General features: G+C 38.8%; 2 protein-coding genes and 1 pseudogene across 5 annotated transcripts in view; all 3 read left to right on the top strand.

Moving 5' to 3' along the window:
• Nucleotides 1–18,919, top strand: part of LOC119524569 (zinc finger protein 596-like) — a 131,102-nt gene that overhangs the window by 66,882 nt on the left and 45,301 nt on the right. The window contains exon 2 of one of the 4 annotated variants that reach the window (XM_037823261.1): nucleotides 8,346–8,617. The exons of the other annotated variants lie outside the window; for them this stretch is intronic. The gene's annotated coding sequence lies outside the window, so the exon portion shown is untranslated. The remainder of the gene's footprint in view (nucleotides 1–8,345; nucleotides 8,618–18,919) is intronic. 4 annotated transcript variants of the gene reach the window in all.
• Nucleotides 559–6,844, top strand: LOC119524568 (annotated as a pseudogene).
• LOC119524570 (heterogeneous nuclear ribonucleoprotein D-like) lies at nucleotides 2,158–3,091 on the top strand. The gene has a single exon (XM_037823264.1). It carries the CDS (start codon nucleotides 2,471–2,473, stop codon nucleotides 2,936–2,938), a length of 468 nt encoding a protein of 155 aa, XP_037679192.1. The 5' UTR covers nucleotides 2,158–2,470; the 3' UTR covers nucleotides 2,939–3,091.

Raw genomic sequence — 18,919 nt, 5'->3', positions numbered from 1 at the left:
CACCTTATATTTAGTCCATACTAGTGAGGTGTTATGGTTAATTTCATGTGTCAACTTGGCCAGGTGATGGTGTAAAGGTGTCTGGTCAAGCAAGCACTGGCCTAATCATTACTGCAAGGACATTTGTGGCTAGTTAATAAGCAATAAGGCTGGCTCATTAAATTAGCAGTCAATTGGCTACAGCTGTGACTCATTACATTAATGAAGGGTGTGTCTTCCCAATGAGAGAATTCAGTCAGCTGGCTTTAATCCAATAAGTTGAAGACTTTTAAGTGAGGCAGAGGACCTTCACTTCTTTGGCTAACCAGTGAAACATTTCCTGAGGAGTTCATTGAACACCAGCATTGGAGTTGCCAGTTTGCTGTCTGCCCTATGGAATTTGGACTGGTGCATCCTCACAGTCATGTGAGATACCTTTATAAAATCTTATATTTAGATATCTTTTGTTGATCTCTTTCCCTAGAGAACCCTAATACCACTTGATACCAGGAGTGGTTCTTGAGAAACAGAGTCTTAAAATGGACTTTTACAATTGGTTTCCTACTCTGATTAGATTCAAAGGCACAAATGACTCCATTTCCAATAGTCAACATGACACTGAGAGTCCATGGCATGGTTTGGCAATGGAGATATGCAAAATATCACCATTTGATTTTCCTAATCAAACTCTTGTATGAAGCAAGTCTCTGGGTGACAGCGTTTTTGCAGCTTCCAAGGTGGCGGTGTGTCTGTTGCGAGCAGCCAGCTGGGGGAAAGCCAGCAAAGTTGAGTAAAGCCTCTGCCCAGGAGAAGACTGAAGGAGCAGTTGCCTCCATTGGCAGAGGTCTGGGCAGTTTTCACTGCCATTAGGGCTGTTGCCATGCGGCAAGGCTAGGGAGGAGCTTACTTCCTTAAGGTGTGATAATGTTAATAGAGGTCAGTCTTTCCATATGGGGATGGGGAAGCCTTGGCATTGTCCTCTTTCTAGTAATCTTTGGACCCTTTGTAATTTATTTGGCATTTTATATCCTCTACTTTGTGGGTGGAGGTTTTGTGGTTACTCTACTGTTTGGAAAAACAAATTTGGAGAAGTACCTAAAGCAGTGTGAATACTCATTTCTTCCTCCAGCATCGACTGAGGTTCCTAAGTGCTTAGAAGAAATGAAACAGGAAGCCAGGACTATTAAGATTGATAGAAGATTGACTGGTGCCAATATAATTGATGAACCTCTCCAGCAAGTTATCCAGTTTTTCTTGAGGGACTATGTCCAGTATTGGTATTATACATTGATGATGAATCTTTTCTTCTTGAAATTAGGCAAAATGCACTCATTCAGTTTGCTTCTAGGTCAAAAGAAATAGACTGGCAACCTTATTTTACCATATGCATTGTAGATGATTTTGGCACACATCTTTGAGTATTCAGAAAATCTCAACAGACAGTAACAGAAAGATGATCAAGTTAAAGGCACAGCAGAAGATCTTGTACATACCTTCTTTGAAGTTGAAGTTGAAATGGAGAAGGAAGTTTGCCACGATCTAGTCTGCACATCTCCCAAAGATGAAGGATTCCTAAGGGATTTGTGTGAGGTCTTATTATATTTATTGCTACCTCTTGGAGATTTCCAGAACAAGATCATGTGATATTTTGTCAGGGAAATCCTTGTAAGAAGAATTCTTCTTCCATTAATAAATCAACTCAGTGATCCTGATTATGTTAATCAGTATTTCATATGGAAGATCTGTGATTCTAATTGCAACTATGAGGCCTTTATGAACATTATTAAGTTGAAAAATTGGAGAGGTAGAAGCAGTCAGCGGTAAGGCAGCAGAAGAATTACAGTATCTTAGATCTCTAGATACAGCTGTTGATATCAACACTATTAAAAATCAAATAAATAGTTGATTATTTGTAAAGAAAGTATGTGACTCGAATACAGAGGTTGCAGTCAGGCAAAGAGATAAATACTGTGAAACTAGCAGCGAATTTTGGGAAAATTTACACAGCCCCCTGGACAGCATTCTTGTAGACAATGTTGTGCTACAATTTTTTATGGATTACATGCAGCAAACTGGAGGTCAAGCACATCTCTTCTTCTGGATGACAGTGTAAGGATACCAGGTTATAGCCTAACAGCAGCTAGAGGTTTTATTAAGTCATCAGAAAGATAGAAAACATCAAATCAACCAAACCAAAGATCTTTTAAGAGCAGCCACGACTTTTAAATCTAGCTCCATACAACGCTTTGCTGCCGCTGCTACCGGGACTCAGTCTGCACGCCAGCACCCTCCTGCCGACAGTTCCGCCACCATGGAGGACATGAACAAGTAGAGCAACATAGAGGAATTCGCAAAGGGAACCAAGATTAACACCAGCAAGAGTCAGGATGACGGTAAAGTGTTCATTGGAGGCTTGAGCCCAGGTACTTCTGAAGAGCAAATAAAAGAATATTTTGGAGCATTTGGAGAAATAGAAAATATTGAACTTCCCATGGATACAAAAACAAATGAAAGAAGAGGGTTTTGTTTTATCACATATACAGATGAAGAGCCAGTAAATAAATTATTAGAAAGCAGATACCATCAAATTGGTTCTGGGAAGTGTGAAATCAAAGTTGCACAACCCAAAGGGGTATATAGGCAGCAACAGCAACAACAGAAAGGAGGAAGAGGAGCTGCAGCTGCTGGAGGAGGTGGTACAAGGGATCGAGGAGGAGGTCAGGGCCAAAATTGGAACCAAGGATTTAATAACTATTATGATCCAGGATATGGAAATTGCAATAGTGCCTATGGTGGTGATCAGAACTATAGTGGCTGTGGTGAATATGATTATCCTGGGTATAACTATGGGAACTATGGATATGGACAGGGATATACAGACTACAGTGGCCAACAGAGCACATATGGCAAGGCGTCTCGAGGGGGTGGCAATCACCAAAACAATTACCAGCCATACTAAAAGAGGACCTTGGAGAGAACAGGAGGAAATGCTAAAGTAACCCATCTTGCAGGACGATGTTGAAGATTGGTCTTCTGTTGATCTAAGGTGATTATTTTGAAAAATACTTTCTAGTGTACAAGACACAACTGTCCAACTATATATAGCTGCCAGTTAGTTTTCTTTGTTTTCACTTTGTCTTTTGCTATCTGTGTTATACCTCGGTGTGGATTTGTGTTTACACAAATTTTATTTGTATGATTTCATATTAAACCTCAAATAAATGCTTCCTTATGTGATTGTTTTTCTGTGCAGGTACTAAATAGCTCTGTAAAAATGTACTTTTAAATAAGTAATAATGAAGGCATGGTTTATTTTGTAGAGAATGTTGGTTATAGGGAGGAACAATGGTCCTTTATGAATAGCCAGTCCGTATGATCCTGTTCCATCTTTGTAGATGTGTTCTTTGCTCTAGGCTTCCACCACATTGTTGAATAAATATCCTTTTCCCTCCGAATCTGGAGACATTGTCATGGTATTGTGATTAACCGAAACTTCCTGGTAAACCATGAGTCTTCTGAACTGCATTTTCAAGAAAAAATAGCTTTTTAATGAGACAAAACATGCAGTGGCCCCTTTTATGAATAGAAAAGGTTTTGTGTTCCTATTTGGAAAGTCATTTATTATGACTAATTTTTTGACTTCAGAGTCAGTGGTTTCCTAGAAAAAGCTTTAGGTAATAACAATATTATGACTTTAACAGTTTTTTTTTTTTTTTTTTTTTTTTACAGTATCTCCAGATATATACATAGGGAAAGACCACTGTAAAACTTGCAGGAACTATACCTAACTGAATTTAAGTGTCAAAGGTAGTTAGCAAATTTAAAGGATTTTGGCATAGGAATAAATTTACCCATTAAAATTGGATCAAAAATTGGTTAATCTTTGTAAGATATTTGAAGTAGTGGCATAGTAAAATGGTATTAGGCCACAGCTAGCACTGAACTGAACAAAGTTTTTTCTGTTTGGGTATTCTTAGGGAGTTGGAATGGAGTTAACTACTCCTGTGGTGTAAATTATTAGAAAAAAATTCATGGTAGTAAATCCTGTTATTTTAAATGCAGTTGCATGAGTCTGAGTAGTTAAGCATTTCCATATTCAGACATAGGAAGGAATAGTGGAAAAGAAATACTTTAAGTCTTTTGTATATTAATGCAAATCCTTTAAGTGTTGACAGTTTTTTATCATTACAGCAGATCTCCCTGGTCTTGGAGGAGCTTTTGGGTAAATAGATCTAAACTTTGATTTTTGTGTTCAGTATAGTTAATTGGGTTTAAGGAAGTTTGTTTCCATGGTTGCACATTAGCCTGCTGGGATCATTAAGAAAAATAATTAGCTTACTCAGATGCACACATGCAAACCAGTTGATTTCACAAACTACTTTTTGGGTTGAACCTACTGTTAAAAAAGTTTGGTGCCTGCAACATTTCTGTGATGTTTGTATTTGCTAGGCTATTAAGGTGCAATGCTCTTAGCGTTGTTTGTTCCTTTTTTGCTGTTTGACCTTACACCTAGGCCAGTTACCAATGTCGGCTATCACAAGGGATTCTCTGTTCTTTAGGCAGGCAACCTTAGGGAACTGAAGGGAGATTGTTTCATTTTAAGTTTTATTGTCAAAGTCAGTAGGTACAGTGTCTTTAGGGTAGTAAATCCTGTAAATTCAAGTTTATGATTAGGTGACAAGCTGACATTGAGATTGTCCTTTCCCTGATCAAAAGTAAATAAAGGCTTAAAAAAAAAAAGAGCAGCTGCTGTTGGAATTTATGAACAGTATTCATCAGAAAAAGCATCTCCAAGAGTTATTGTTGATAATGACAGTTGATGATAGTTATTGTTTATTTTGGTAGCAAAATTAGCAGATACTTTGAATTATGAAGATCCAACCCCTGAAATCTTTGATGACATTCAAAGGAAGGTGTGTGAATTGATGCTATGAGATGAAAGATTTTATCCTTCCTTTAAACAGAATGCACTTTATGTGCACATGCTAGCTGAGCTAGATATGTTAAAAGATCCTTGTTTCAGAGGATCGGATGACGATGATGGAGAATCTTTTAATGGGTCTCCTACAGGAAGCATAAATTTGTCTTTAGATGACCTTTCAAATGTGTCTTCTGATGACTCAGTAAAACTTCATGCTTATATTTCAGACAGTGGCATTTGTATTTATCATGGAAAGCCATATGCATTATATGCCACTAGTGTACACCAGCACAATCTAAACAGTGTAGAGATGTGGAAAACCTATTGTCATTATAGTGACTTCCATGACTTCCACGAGAATCAATGAACAGTATGAAAATCTATCAAGCAATTGAAACTTCTTGATAAAAAGACTTTTAGATAAAAAGATTTTTTAGAAAAGAGAAAAAAGGATCTAAATGCATATTTGCAGTGATTATTAACTCCTGAAATGATGAAAGCATCACCAGCTTTGGCTCACTATGTGTGTAACTTCCTTGAGAACAAAGCTACAGTAAAGGAAAAGGAGATTTTGTCCACAAGATGGACACTTTCGTAAATCTGCTTCACAATTCTATAAGGAATGTTTCAAATGCAGTTAAATCCCTTCCTGGTAGTTTGGCGGAAGGAATGACTAAAATGTCAGACAACATGGACAAAATATCAGAAAGATTAGGTCAAGATATAAAGCAATCATTTTTCAAGGTGCCTCCTTTAATTCTGAAGGCTGATTCAGATCCTGAACATTGTTGGCTCTCAGCTCAATTTGATGATAATATGGATCATCATGATAATATGGATCCATAATGCTGGTTCTCATGGATGAAGTATTTGATTTAAAAGAGAGAAATCAGTGGTTGCAAAGGAATATCATAAACCTGCTTCAGATTATTAGAGCCACATATTAATAGAAAAATAGTTGACCATGTAGATTGAACGACCTTACCTGAGCAAGTAGCAGATTCAAGAAATGTTTCAGAAATGCATTTTGTCCAAATGGCATTTTAGCAGAGGGTGTTCCATCAGAGATAAAGCTATTCCATTGAGAACAAGAATTGCAGGGAAAACTAAATTACTTGCAATTATACCAGATGAACTGAAGCACATTATTGGGGCTGAGACAACATGGAAAGGCATTCTTTGTATTTTTGAAATGGTTCAACACAACCAGCTAAATAGGAGAATGTTTTATATCTTCTTGGAAGGCTTTTTGGAAACCTTATTTCCAGAGTATAAATTCTGTGAACTTTTCAACAAACTGCATTCACGGTCAAAGCATATGCAGAAATATAAACAGAAACTTCAAACTACTCAAGCACCTTCTTTACAAAAAAGTGGCACTCCAGTCTCTGAAGCTGGTGTTCATTTTGTCCAGGACTAATGGTGTGGACAGATCTTCTGGGGCTTAACTCATGTATTGTTGTGCTGCACCTGTCTTTTAGTGTCTCAAAATAGATTATTAAGACATCCATAAGACTGTGGTTCTTCTCATCCTCATCTATAATCCAGCCATTACCAAGAGAGTTTTACATTTTTTAAATGGTTTGGTGCATATTTTTGCAACATTGGCAGGATACTGCCCCCACCTCAAGCAAGAATGGTGTTGGTTACTTCTGGTTCAAACTAATCAGCATTTTCAAGCAATGACAAAGTGCCAGAGTGGACATAGAGAGTTAAAGCACAAAGCAATGGCTCACAGATAAATTGTCTAATTTGTTTAATAATGGGAGATTGTGCTGTGTAAGATTTGGGAGGATTTGTTTGCATAATTTTGTAGGTCTATGTGAGCATTTTAACAAAATGTGGATTAACCAAGTGAATGATCATTGGAACATCTATTTTGGTCTAGGAAAAGTGACAGAGTGCCCTTAAAGTATGTAATAACCTGACACCTGAATTACAGTTCTGTGACATAAAATAATACCAAATATAAAATGAAACCAATCAAAACCAGAATTTGATTGCATTTGTTATTCACTGGTATAAAACAACATTTGATTGATTCTTAGGTGCTTTAAGGGCTCTATTTTGCTCTTGTGGTACTCAATTGTAAGTTTTATTTTGGCATTATGCAAACAGAAGCATGTGGTGGCTCTCATTTAAATTCCAGAATTATTACAGTTTTCTTTAAAAATTACTGATTAGACAGGAAGGAGTGTCATTTGTTGGGAGAACCAAATACATTTTGTCCTTCTAAAAATAGGAAACTAAAAAGAAAAATAGTACTCCATTGAAAGCTATCATATGATCATTTTAAATTGTGTGATCTACACATACCTTAGGTAATTGCAAAAAATAGCAAATCAAAGATTAAATGAGCTTATTAGTTATATGAAAATACACAGATTCTTAATTCTATTACAATGTACATATATGAAAATAATGAAAACAGTACTCTAATATTCTTTTAAATATGATTTTATTTAAGTTTCATGTAAAAGTAAAATTCTACAAAATCTAGTCAAAATCCCTTGGTATATCCATTAACTCCCTAAGATAATTTTCAAATTTTGGAGCCTCTGCATTATTTCCTATAGTTTTCTCATTCTTCATTTTGTACCTCTCAGAAGTCGTCTTCTTCCCTTGTATGCAGGGATTCTGCATAGTTTTAAAGAGTTTCACTGACTAAAAATTTGGTGTTTTGTTTTGTTTTGTTTTGTTTAAAATATTTAACACTAAAACCTTAAAATATTGAAGCTACTTATCAGACCACTGAGCCAAGATCCTGGGAGTAAAAGAATGTCCAGGTGCTTAAGATAAACGGACAAAGTATAGGTATCCTAGTTATTTGGAAGTTTTAAGATTGGAACAAGGTATTACTGTCTTCTTTTTTCTGCTTAGATGCTACTTAAAAGAGAAGCCTATTAAAAGAATAAAACCTTCATTTAAAGCTTTGTAATAGTCATATTTATTATTAATGCTGTTGTGCATACTTACAGTGTGCATGCATTTAGCATGTGCTGCATGTTTTCAGAATTGTCTAAATGAAATGAATCCCTTTCATTGCAAAAAACAAGAGTTTTGTAGAGTTAAGAGGTTTGATGATATTGGCTGGTTGCTCTTAGATATGCTGGATAAAGTTATAAGAGAAAGAAATGAGCTAAAGGCTTCAAATTTGAAACTTAAGCACTGTATGACAGATGTAAAGGTTTCTATGTGTGCCCTGAAAGAAAATCTTATTCCATGACTAAACATTTGAGATTTCTGAAAATCAGACCCAGAGTCTCATTGTGCAGGTAGCAGATTTACAACATAGACTGAAATCTCAAACTCACAAGGTGTCTGCTGTTAAAGTAAAGGCATTGATTGGAAAAGACTGGGATCCTGAAACTTGGGATGGGAACATATGGATTGATAATAATGGCAGTGAGGACATTGGAAACCTGGATTCTGCTGTCTTTGTTAGATATACCTGCAGTCGTCTGTCCTGAGGAAACAGCACCCCCATCTCAAGTCTTTCCTGAAAAGACAGCTACCCAACCTCCAGCCTTTGACGAAACAGCTTCCCAACCTCTGGTCTGCCCTGAGGAGTCTGCCATCCAACCTTCACCTAAAGAGATTAACCCTTCAGTGCCTGCTAAACCTGTGATCTCCTCCCCTGAAGAAGGAGCCCTCATTCCTCTGTCTGGAGAGATTAATCCTGTTTAACAAGGTGAAACAGCCATGGACTATCCTGAGGTAAATGACTTAAGGGATACTTCTAATTCTTTTCATGACCCACCCCCAACACCAGTCTTTGTTTCAAGACCTATAACTAAAGTCCCAACAGGCCCCAAACGGTGAGGTAAAAACTGTGACCCATGAGGAAGTACACTATAGTCCAAAAGAAGTGTATGAGTTTTCCAATTTATACAGAAAGAAATTGGGAATATGCATGGGAATGGATATTAAAGGTGTAAGATAATGGTGGAAGAAATAAGAAGTTGGATCAGGCTGAATTTATTGGTATGGGCCCACTAAGCAGAGATTCTGCATTCAGTGCTGTAGCTCAAGGGGTTAGAAAGGGTATTAACTGTTTGGGTGATTGGCTGAAATGTGGATCAAAAGGTGGCCAACATTACCTGAGGTTGAAACGCCAGAACTGCCCTGGTATAATGTAGAGGAGGGGATTCAAAAGCTTAGAGAGATTGGAATGTTAGAGTGGATTTATCATGGAAGACCTGTTCACACACCCCAGGAATGTCCAGAGGACACACCTTTTACCAGGATGGTGAGGAATAAATTTGTGAGACTAGGTCTGTCATCCCTGAAGAGCTCTGTAGTCACCCTTCTCTGTGGGTCAGATATTACTGTGGGAACTGCTGTCACTGACCTGGAATCCTTAAGCACAATCGGGATAATCAGATCCTGAGTTGGCAGAAGCCATGTGGTAGCAATTAATCACCAAAGAAAAGGTGGATGTGGCTACCATAATGGAAAACATGCTCAAGGCAGCAGTCAAAATAATCTGACATGCAGAGACTTACGACATTGGCTGGTAGATCAGAGAGTACCTATTAGTAAAATAGATGGGCAGTCTATTAAATTCTTGTTTGATCTGTATAAGCAGAAGAATTCTAGGTCAAGTGAACAAAAGTCTGCTTTGAATTACAGAAACAGAGAGTCATGACCCCTTAATCAATACCCAGACTTGAGACAGTTTAAAGACCCAGAGCCCCTTGAATGAGGGGAAGGCTGGGAATCTTGGGGAAGGACCCTGTTACACTGCCAATAATTTTTGTTGTGAATCTTCCAGCCTTCCCCAGGAGGACCTACAGCCATTTACCAGTGTGAGTGTGCATTAGGGAAAAGGAAACATATTTTGGGGAATATTAGACACTGGTTCAGAAGGGACATTAATTCCCAGGAGACCCAGTGTGTCTCTGGTCCATGAGTCAGAGTTGGGGCTTATGGAGGTCAGGTGACTGATGGACTTTTAGCCCAGGTCTGTCTCACAGTGGGTCCAGTGGGTACCAAGACCCATTCTGTGATTACTTCCCCAGTTCTGGAATGCATAATTGGAATAGACAGTCTCAGCAACTGGCAGAATCCTCACATTGGTTCCTTGACTCATGGAGTGAGGGCTATTATGGTAGGAAAGGCCAAGTGGAAACCACTAGAACTGCCCCTGCCTAGCAAAATAGTAAACCAGAAGCAATATTGGATTCCTGGAAGGAATGCGGAGTTTAATCCCACTCTTAAGGGCTTGAAGGATGCAGGGTTGGTGATTCCCACCACATCCCCATTCAACTCTTCTATTTGCACTGTGCAGAAAACAGATGGGTCTTGGTGGATGACAGTGGATTATGGTAAGCTTAACCAGATGGTGACTCCAATTGCAGCTGCTATTCCAGATGTGCTCTCATTGCTTGAGGAAATCTACACATCCTCTGGTACCTGGTATGCGGCTATTGATCTGGCAAATGCTTTTTTCTCAATAGCTCTTATTAAGGACCACCAGAAACAGATTGCATTCAGCTGGCAAGGCCAGCAGTATACATTCCCTGTGCTACCTAATGGGTATATCAACTCTCCAGTTCTATGTCATAATATTGTCTGTAGGGATCTTGATCATTTCTCCCTCCCACAAGACATCAATCACATTGGTCCATTGTATTGATATTGTGTTGATTGGATCTAGTGTGCAAGAAATAGCAAGTACTCTAGATTTGTTGGTAAGGTGTTTGCATGTCAGAGGATGGGAGATAAATCCAGCAAATATACAGGGACCTGCCACCTCAGTAAAATTTCTAGGTGTCCAGTGGTGTGGGGCATGTCGAAATATACCTTGTAAGGTGAAGGATAAGCTGTTGCATCTGGCCCCTCCTATGACCAAAAAGGCGCAATGCTTAATTGGCCTCTTTGGATTTTGGAGACAACATATTCCTAATTTGGGTGTGCTACTCCTGCCCATTTACCAAGTGACCAGAAAAGCTTCTAGTTTTGAGTGGGAACTGGAAAAAGATGAGGCTTTCTGACAGGTCCAGGCTATTGTGCAGGCTACTCTGCCACTTGGACCATATGATCCACTGATCCAATGGTGCTGGAAGTTTCAGTGGCAAATAGAGATGCTGTTTGGAGCCTTTGGCAGGCTCCTGTAGGAGAATCAAAATGCAGGCCCTTAGGATTTTGGAGTAAAGCCTTACCATCCTCTGGAAATAACTACTCTCCATTTGAGAAATGGCTTTTGGACTGCTATTTGGCCCTAGTAGAGAGAGAATGCTCAACCATGGGCCACCAAGTTAACATGAGATCTGAATTACCAATCATGAGCTGGGTGTTGTCTGACCCACCAAGCCATAAAGTTAGGTGTGCAACAGCAGCACTCCATCATAAAATGGAAATGGCATATACGAGATAGGGCTTGAGCATGTCCTGAAGGCACAAGTAATATGAAGAGGCGGCCCAAATGCCAATGCCCACAGCTATGGTGTCTTGGGGAAGTTCCTTACAATCAGTTGACTGAGGAAGAGAAAACTTTGGCCTTGTTTAGTGATGGTTCTGCATGATATGAAGGCACCATCCAAAAGTGGAGAGTTGCAGCACTGCAAACCCTTTCTGGGATGTCCATGAAGGACAGTGGTGAGGGGAAGTCCTCCCAATGGGCAGAACTTTGAGCAGGGTGCCTGGTTGTTTTTTGCTTGGAAGGAGAACTGGCCAGAGGTGCATCTGTATACTGATACATGGGCTGTTGCTAATGGTTTGGCTGGATGGTCAGGGACTTGGAAGGAACATGATTGGAAAATTGGTGACAAGGAACTATGGGGAAGAGGTATGTGAATAGACCTTCTTGAATGGGCAGAAAACATGAAGATATTTGTGTCCCATGTGAATGCTCACCAGAGGTTGACTTCAGCAGAGCAAGATCTTAATAATCAAGTGGATAAGATGACCTGTTTGGTGGACACCAATCAGCCTCTTTCCCTAGCCACTGCTGTCATTGCCCAATGGGCTCAGTTATGGTGCCAGCTAGGTGGCAGTACCTTGCAGGGCTGGGGCAGTGTTCTCCAGGAGGCTGTGTATGCCCTGAATCAGCGTCCACTCTATGGTGTGGTTTCTCCCATAGCCAGGATTCACGGGTCCAGGAATCAAGGGGTGGAAACAGGAGTGGCACCACTCACTGTCACTCCTAGTGATCCACTGGGAAAATTTTTGCTTCCTGTTCCTGCAAGCTTAAGCGCTGCTGGTCCACAATTCTTAGTTGCATTGCAAAAGGAGGAGTGCTTCCACCAGGAAACACAACAATAATTCCATTGAGCTGGAAGTTAAGACTGCCACCTGGCCACTTTGGGCTTCTTATGCCTCTGAATCAACAGGCCAAGGAAGGGGATTACTGTATTAACTGGAGTGATTGATCCTGACTATCCAGGGGAAATAGCACTGCACCTACACAATGGAGGTAAAGAGTTTTCCTGGAATATAGGAGATCCCCTGGGCATCTCTTAGTACTGCCATGCCCTGTGATTCAAGTCAATGGAAAACTGCAACAACCCAATCCAGGCAGGATATCATTGGCCAAGAAACTTCAGGAATGAAGGTTTGGGTCACCACACCAGGCAAAGAACCATGGCCAGCTGAAGTGCTTGCTGAGTGTAAAGGGAACATGGAATGGGTAGTTAAAGGTAGTGATAAATATGAACTATGACCATGTGACCAGTTACAGAAACTAGGACTATGATGGCATGAATATTTCCTCCTTGTTTTGTAGAATATGTTTGTATTTTTCTGTGAAGCAAAATACTTGTTTTCTTCTCTTTCTTATCCCCTTATCATGTGACATAAGTTGTATTGTCCATTTTGAGGTTTTTAAGTTAAAGGAAATGAATTTTAAGAGTTAATGTCATCCAAGGACCTGTACCCTATTCTGGAGAGATTTAGTGCATTTCTGGTTGTATACAGGAGAGCAGAGTATTGTTAGGTGAAATATATGTCTGTTATTGTTCTCTACTTAGAGATAAAGTATGGTTTAAGGTGATGTGTTTAATTGCCAAGTTGACAAGGGGTGGAGTGTGATGGTTAGGTTCATGTGTCAGTTTGGCCAGGTGATGGTGTCCATGTATCTGGTCAAGCAAGCACAGGCCTAACCATTACTGCAAGGACAGTTGTGGCTAGTTAATAAGCCAGAAGGCTGGTTTATTAAATTATCAGTCAATTGGCTGCAGCTGTGGCTGAGTACATCAAGAAAGGTTGTGTCTTCCACAATGAGATAATTCAGTCAGCTGGCTTTAATCCAATCAGTTGAAGACTTTTAAGTGAGACAGATAGAGGACCTTCATTTCTTTGGCTAGCCAGCAAAGCATTTCCTGAGGAGTTAATTTAACACCTTCATTGGAGTGGCCAGTTTGCTGCCTACCCTTTGGAATTTGGACTGGTGTATCCTCACAGTTGCATGAGATATCCTTATAAAATCTTTATTTAGATATCTCTTGTTGATCTGTTTCCCTAGAGACCCCTAACAAATGCATGAGGCATTATAATGTTTGTCTTTTTGACTCTGAATTATTTCACCCAGCATAGTATCCTCAAGGTCCATTCACCTATGTGCACACCTCACAGCTTTATGTCCTCTTGCTGTTGCTCAGTATTCCATTGTATGTATATGCCACAATTCACCATTCCAGTTATCAGTTTGTGTGTCCTTTGGGCTACCTCCATCCATTGTGATTTGTGAAATATAGCCAGCATAGACACCAGTATGCAATGTCTGTTCATGTCCCTGCTCTCAGTTCTTCCAAGTGTATACCCAATAAGGGGGCTGCAGGACCATATGTCAACCGTATAGTTAGATTCCTGTGGAACCACCACACTGCCCTCCAGTTGGCCTGTGCCATTCTACTTCCATACCAACTGGGAATAGGTACATACATCTCTCCACATTTTCTCCAGCACTTGTATCCCTCTGTTTTTTAAACAGTTTTATTCACACACTATATAATCCATTGTAATTAAACAATCAGTGATTCCTGGTATAATCACAATCTATATGAGGACATTTCCATTTCTTCCACAAAGAAAGGATAAATGGAGAAAACAAAATGAAGAATAAAAATATAATAGAAGAGAAATAAAAATAAAATACAATGAAAAAGTCAGACACCACCACCACCAAGAATCCCTTATCACTCCCTTATATCCCCCTCTTACAGATATTTAGCTATGATATATTGCCTTTGGTTCAATTAATGGAAGCATTTTACATTGTTACTTTTAACTGTAGACTCATTTACATTGATTGTAATTTTCCCCTATACCATCCAATTTTCTGCATCTTGCAATGTTGATATTCATTTATTCTCCATCATTGAAAAGCATTCTTATATTTACTCATTTACTCACCATCATTGACCACTCTAGGTTTTGCTAAGCTATACAATCACAGTCTTTATCTCCTATCTTTCCTTCCGGTGTCATACATGCCCCTAGCCTTCCTCTTTCAACTGTAGTTACACTCATCTTTGTTCAGAGTACTTACAATATTGTACTACCATCACACAGTATTGTGCTTTTTCTGGATCTATACAGTCAATTCTGTTGAACCTTCTGTACTCCTTCTGTATCAGATGCCTGATCTATATCCTCTTTCTATCTCCTGATAACTTGTGTTCTCAACTTTAACTCTCAAAGTTTGTTCATTAATGTTAGTTCATATTAGTGAGACCATACAGTATTTATCCTTTTGTTTATGACTAATTTCTCTCAATGTGATGTCTACTGTGTATCATTTTGTCTTTTGGATTTTATGTTATATCTCATTTTAATTTTTTCTCTCTCTTTTTACTCTTACTGATAGTCTTCCTTTCTACAGTCTTCTCTAAACCTCTCTCTCCTATCTTTACTATTTCTTGTAGAGCAGGTATCTTGTTCACAAACTCTCTCTGTGTCTGTCTGAGAATATTTTAAGCTCTCCATCATTTTTCTTAGTTTTTCATAACAGGTTTATTGAGAAATAATTCATACACTGTAGAATTCACCCATTTAGAGTGTACAATCTAATGTTTTTTCACATATTCTTAGGGTAGTGTTCATCATTATAATCAATTTTATAATATTTTCATTACCCCAGAAAGAAACCCTGTATCCATTAGTAGTAACTTCTCACTCCCCTTCCCCTAGCTCCTAGCATCCATTAATCTGCTTTCTGTCTGTATAGATCTGTATATTCTGGACATTTCTTATAAATAGAATCATAAAATTTGTGGTCTTGTGTGCCTGACTTCTTTCATGAAACATAATGTGTTCAAGGTTCATCCATGATATAGGATGTGTCAGAATGTTGTTCCTTTTCATGGCCGAGAAATAGTTCACTGCATCAATGTACCATGTTTCTTTATCCATTCAGCTTATGGACATTTGTTTTGCTTCTGCTTTTTAGCTTTTATTAATCTCATGCTGCTATGGAAACAGAGGTGCACATTGTTTTGTGGACATTTGTTTTAATTTCTTTTGGGTTGATACCTGGTAGTGGAAGTGCTAAATAATGGGGTAATTATGTTGTGTGTTTGTGTTTTTTTTTTTAATTGATATTGTTCAGATACCATACAACTATCCAAAGATCCAAAATGTACAATCAGTTGCCCATGGCACCACCATACAGCTGTGCATCCATCAACATAATTTTTTTTTCAATTTTTAAAACATTTTCACTACTCCAAAAAAGAAACAAAGACAAAAAAAAGGAAACTCACATCCTCCCATACCCCTAACCATGCCCCCCCTCCATTGTTGATTCATAGTTTGGTTTAGTACATTTGTTACTGTTGATGAAAGAATGCTAAAATATTACTAACTGTAGTATATAGTTTGCAATAGGTATATATTTTTTCCCTATATGCCTATTATTATCCTCTAGTTATAGTGACAAACATTTGTTCTCATTTGTGAGAGAGATTTCCAATATTTCTATAGTTAATCATGGACCTTTTAGCACTGTTAGTTATTCTCATTACATGCTATCATCACCCCTGTCCATTTCCAAATATTTAAGTTCACCCTAGTTGAACATTCTCATAATAAGCAACCACTCCCCATTCTTTAGCCTCATTCTATATCCTGGTAACTTATATTTCATGTCTATGAGTTTACATATTATAATTAGCTCATATCAGTGAGACCCTGCAATATTTGCTTTTATGTGTCTTATTTCACTCAATATAGTGCCCTCAAGGTTTCTTCATCAACCCATTTCTTTTAAGATGGTTTTGTTCAAACACTATACATTCCATCCTAAGTAAACAATCGTTGGTTCCCCATATAGTCACATATTTATGTATTGAGCACCATCACCACTCTATATATAAGGACATTTCTTCCACAAAGAATAGTCAGAGAAGGCAGAGAGGCAAAAGAAAAAGGCAAGAGAAAGAGAGAAAAACAAACAAACAAACAAACTTCATAGCTAGAAGGTGACAAAAGGAAAGATAGCATTAAACTAAAGTAGAATAAGGAGCCAGAAAATATCACCAATGCCTGGAGTCCCATACCCTTCCCCTATTGCCCACCCCCCCCCCATATGCATTTAGCTTTGGTATATTGCTTTTGTTACATTAAAGGAAGCATAATACAATGTTTCTGTTAGCCTCTAGTTTGCATTGATTGTATTTTCCCCCAATCCCATCCTATTTTTAACACCTTGCAATGTCGACATTCATTTGTTATACCTCATGTAAAAACATATTTGTACCTTTTATTACAATCACTTTGCATCCTAGGTTTCCCTGAGTTACACGGTTCCAGTCTTTATCATTCTTCTTTTGTTCTGGTGTCCCACATGATCCCAGCCTTCCTCTTTCAACCATATTCACAGTCATCTTTGTTCAGTGTACTTACATTGCTGTGCTACTATCTCCCAAAATTGTTTTCCAGACCTCTCACTCCTGTCTTTTCCTTTCTGTCTGCAGTGCTTCCTTTAGTGTTTCCTGTAGAATAGGTTTCTTGTTCACAAACTTGGTCATTGTCTGTCAGAGAATATTTTAAGCTTTCCCTCTTATCTGAAGGATAGTTTTGCCAGATATAGGATTCTTGGTGGTTTTTCTCTTTCAGTATCTTAAATATATCACCCCACTTCTTTCTTGCCTCCGTGGTTTCTGTTGAGACATCCGCATATAGTCTTATCAAGCTTCCTTTGTATGTGATAGATCATTTCTCTCTTGCTGCTTTCAGGATTCTCTCTTTATCTTTGATGTTTGATAATCTGATTATTAAGTGTCTTGGCGTAGGCCTATTCAGATCTATTCTGTTTGGGGTACGCTGCACTTCTTGGATCCATAATTTTATGTCTTTTTATAAGAGATGGGAAATTTTCATTGATTATTTCCTCTATTATTGCTTCTGCCCCTTTTCCCTTCTCTTCTCCTTCTGGAACACCAATGACACGTAAATTCTTGCTTTTTGTTTTGTCTTTAAGTTCCTGGAGACAATGCTCATATTTTTCCATTCTTTTCTCTATCTGTTCTTTTGTGTGTAGGCTTTCAGGTGCCTTGTTCTCCAGTTCCTGAGTGTTTTCTTCTGCCTCTTGAGATCTGCTGTTGTATGTTTCCAGTGTGTCTTTCATCTCTTGTGTTGTGCCTTTCATTTCCATAGATTCTGCCAGTTGGTTTTTTGAACTTTGAACTTATACCTTATGTATGTCCTGTGTTTTCATTATATGGTTCATCTCTTTTGCCATATCTTCCCTAAACTTTTTGAATTCAGTTATTATTAGTTGTTTTAATTCCTGCATCACAGTTGAAGTGCAAGTTTGTTCCTCTGACTGGGCCATAACCTCATTTTTCTTGGTGTAGGTTATAGTTTTCTGTTGTCTAGGCATGGTTTCCTTGGTTACCCCAATCAGGCCTTCCCAGACCAGAATGGGCTAAGGTCCCAGAAGGAAGAAATATTCAGTATCTGGTTTCCCTGAGGGTGTATCTTAGAAAATTGGTACACCCTCTGATGCCTCTGGTCACAGTGCCTGTTAGCCTATAATTCTTGCCTGGTGTAAGTTCTGAATGAAAGGCAGTTAGTAGAGCTGGGCCCCACCCCTTTCCTCTTAGAGAAGATAGACGCCCTAGGGGGAGGTCATTAGCATTTCAGTGGTCTCTCTCTGCCTGTGCTACACCCTTGTCTGGGTCACAGAACTGGGAACTGAAAATGGCTGAGGCTTTCTCCACTGAGACGAAAAAGGAACAGGGCTAGTCCGAGGCGACCCTCTGGCTCTCCAAGGTCAGTCATCACCCAAAACCTCTGTCTACTTGTTGGGGATTTGTATCTCATAGTGAGCAGTTCACACTCGCTGAGTAAAACCCCAGTTGGAGCTCAGCTGAGCTATATTCGCTTGCTGGGAAAAAGCTTCTCTCTGGCACCAGAATCAATTTTTGAACATTTTCCTTATTCCCAAAGGAATAAAAATAAAAGTAAAAAAAGAACACCTGAAACATTCCATTCCCCACATCACACCCTAATTTTCATTTAGTTTTGTCCCAATTTTTCTACACATGTGGTCATCTGGTAACCTTTTCTAATGTGTATTGACCTAGGTTTCACTCATACTTAAAATGAAAATCTGATTTACATTACCATTTGCTCCATCCTCAGCATATTGGTATCAGTCAGGACAGTTTCCAGTATTCAAGCTGGGGTCCCTAAGATAGGTGAAAGATGTCTTGACCTTCTAGGTCTTGTGACTGAGTTATCCATTACAGTCTGTCTTAGAAACCATAGAAAGAAGATCCACTGTCTTATTTACCCATATATCTTCTCAGAAACTGATTACAGCTGATGAGGCTACACCACCTTATCCCTGTAAGAATAAAGTTTAGCTTTCACAAAAAAAAAATGGCGCAGAATGGAAGGAATAAAACTTACTGAACAAAGGGCTGCAAAACTAGCTGAACTGGCTCTGCAGTTAGGAGGGAGAGAGGAGAGGGCCCCTGATGTAAGCCCAGAGTTGGTGCTAGCTCCTTATATGGGTAAAAATGAGCAATAACCAGAGTCACTGGAATATAAAAAAGTGTTTGGTATAATCAA

This window comes from Choloepus didactylus, assembly GCF_015220235.1.
Source record: "Choloepus didactylus isolate mChoDid1 chromosome 11 unlocalized genomic scaffold, mChoDid1.pri SUPER_11_unloc2, whole genome shotgun sequence".
In the NCBI taxonomy this organism is placed as follows: domain Eukaryota; kingdom Metazoa; phylum Chordata; class Mammalia; order Pilosa; family Megalonychidae; genus Choloepus; species Choloepus didactylus.
Note: the sequence above shows the minus strand (reverse complement) of the source record. Positions and strands in the feature narration are given on the sequence as shown.

Bases quoted from the DNA above. Each gene is read 5' to 3' on its own strand.
- LOC119524570 (XM_037823264.1), top strand. From the start codon at position 2,471: ATGGATACAAAAACAAATGAAAGAAGAGGGTTTTGTTTTATCACATAT.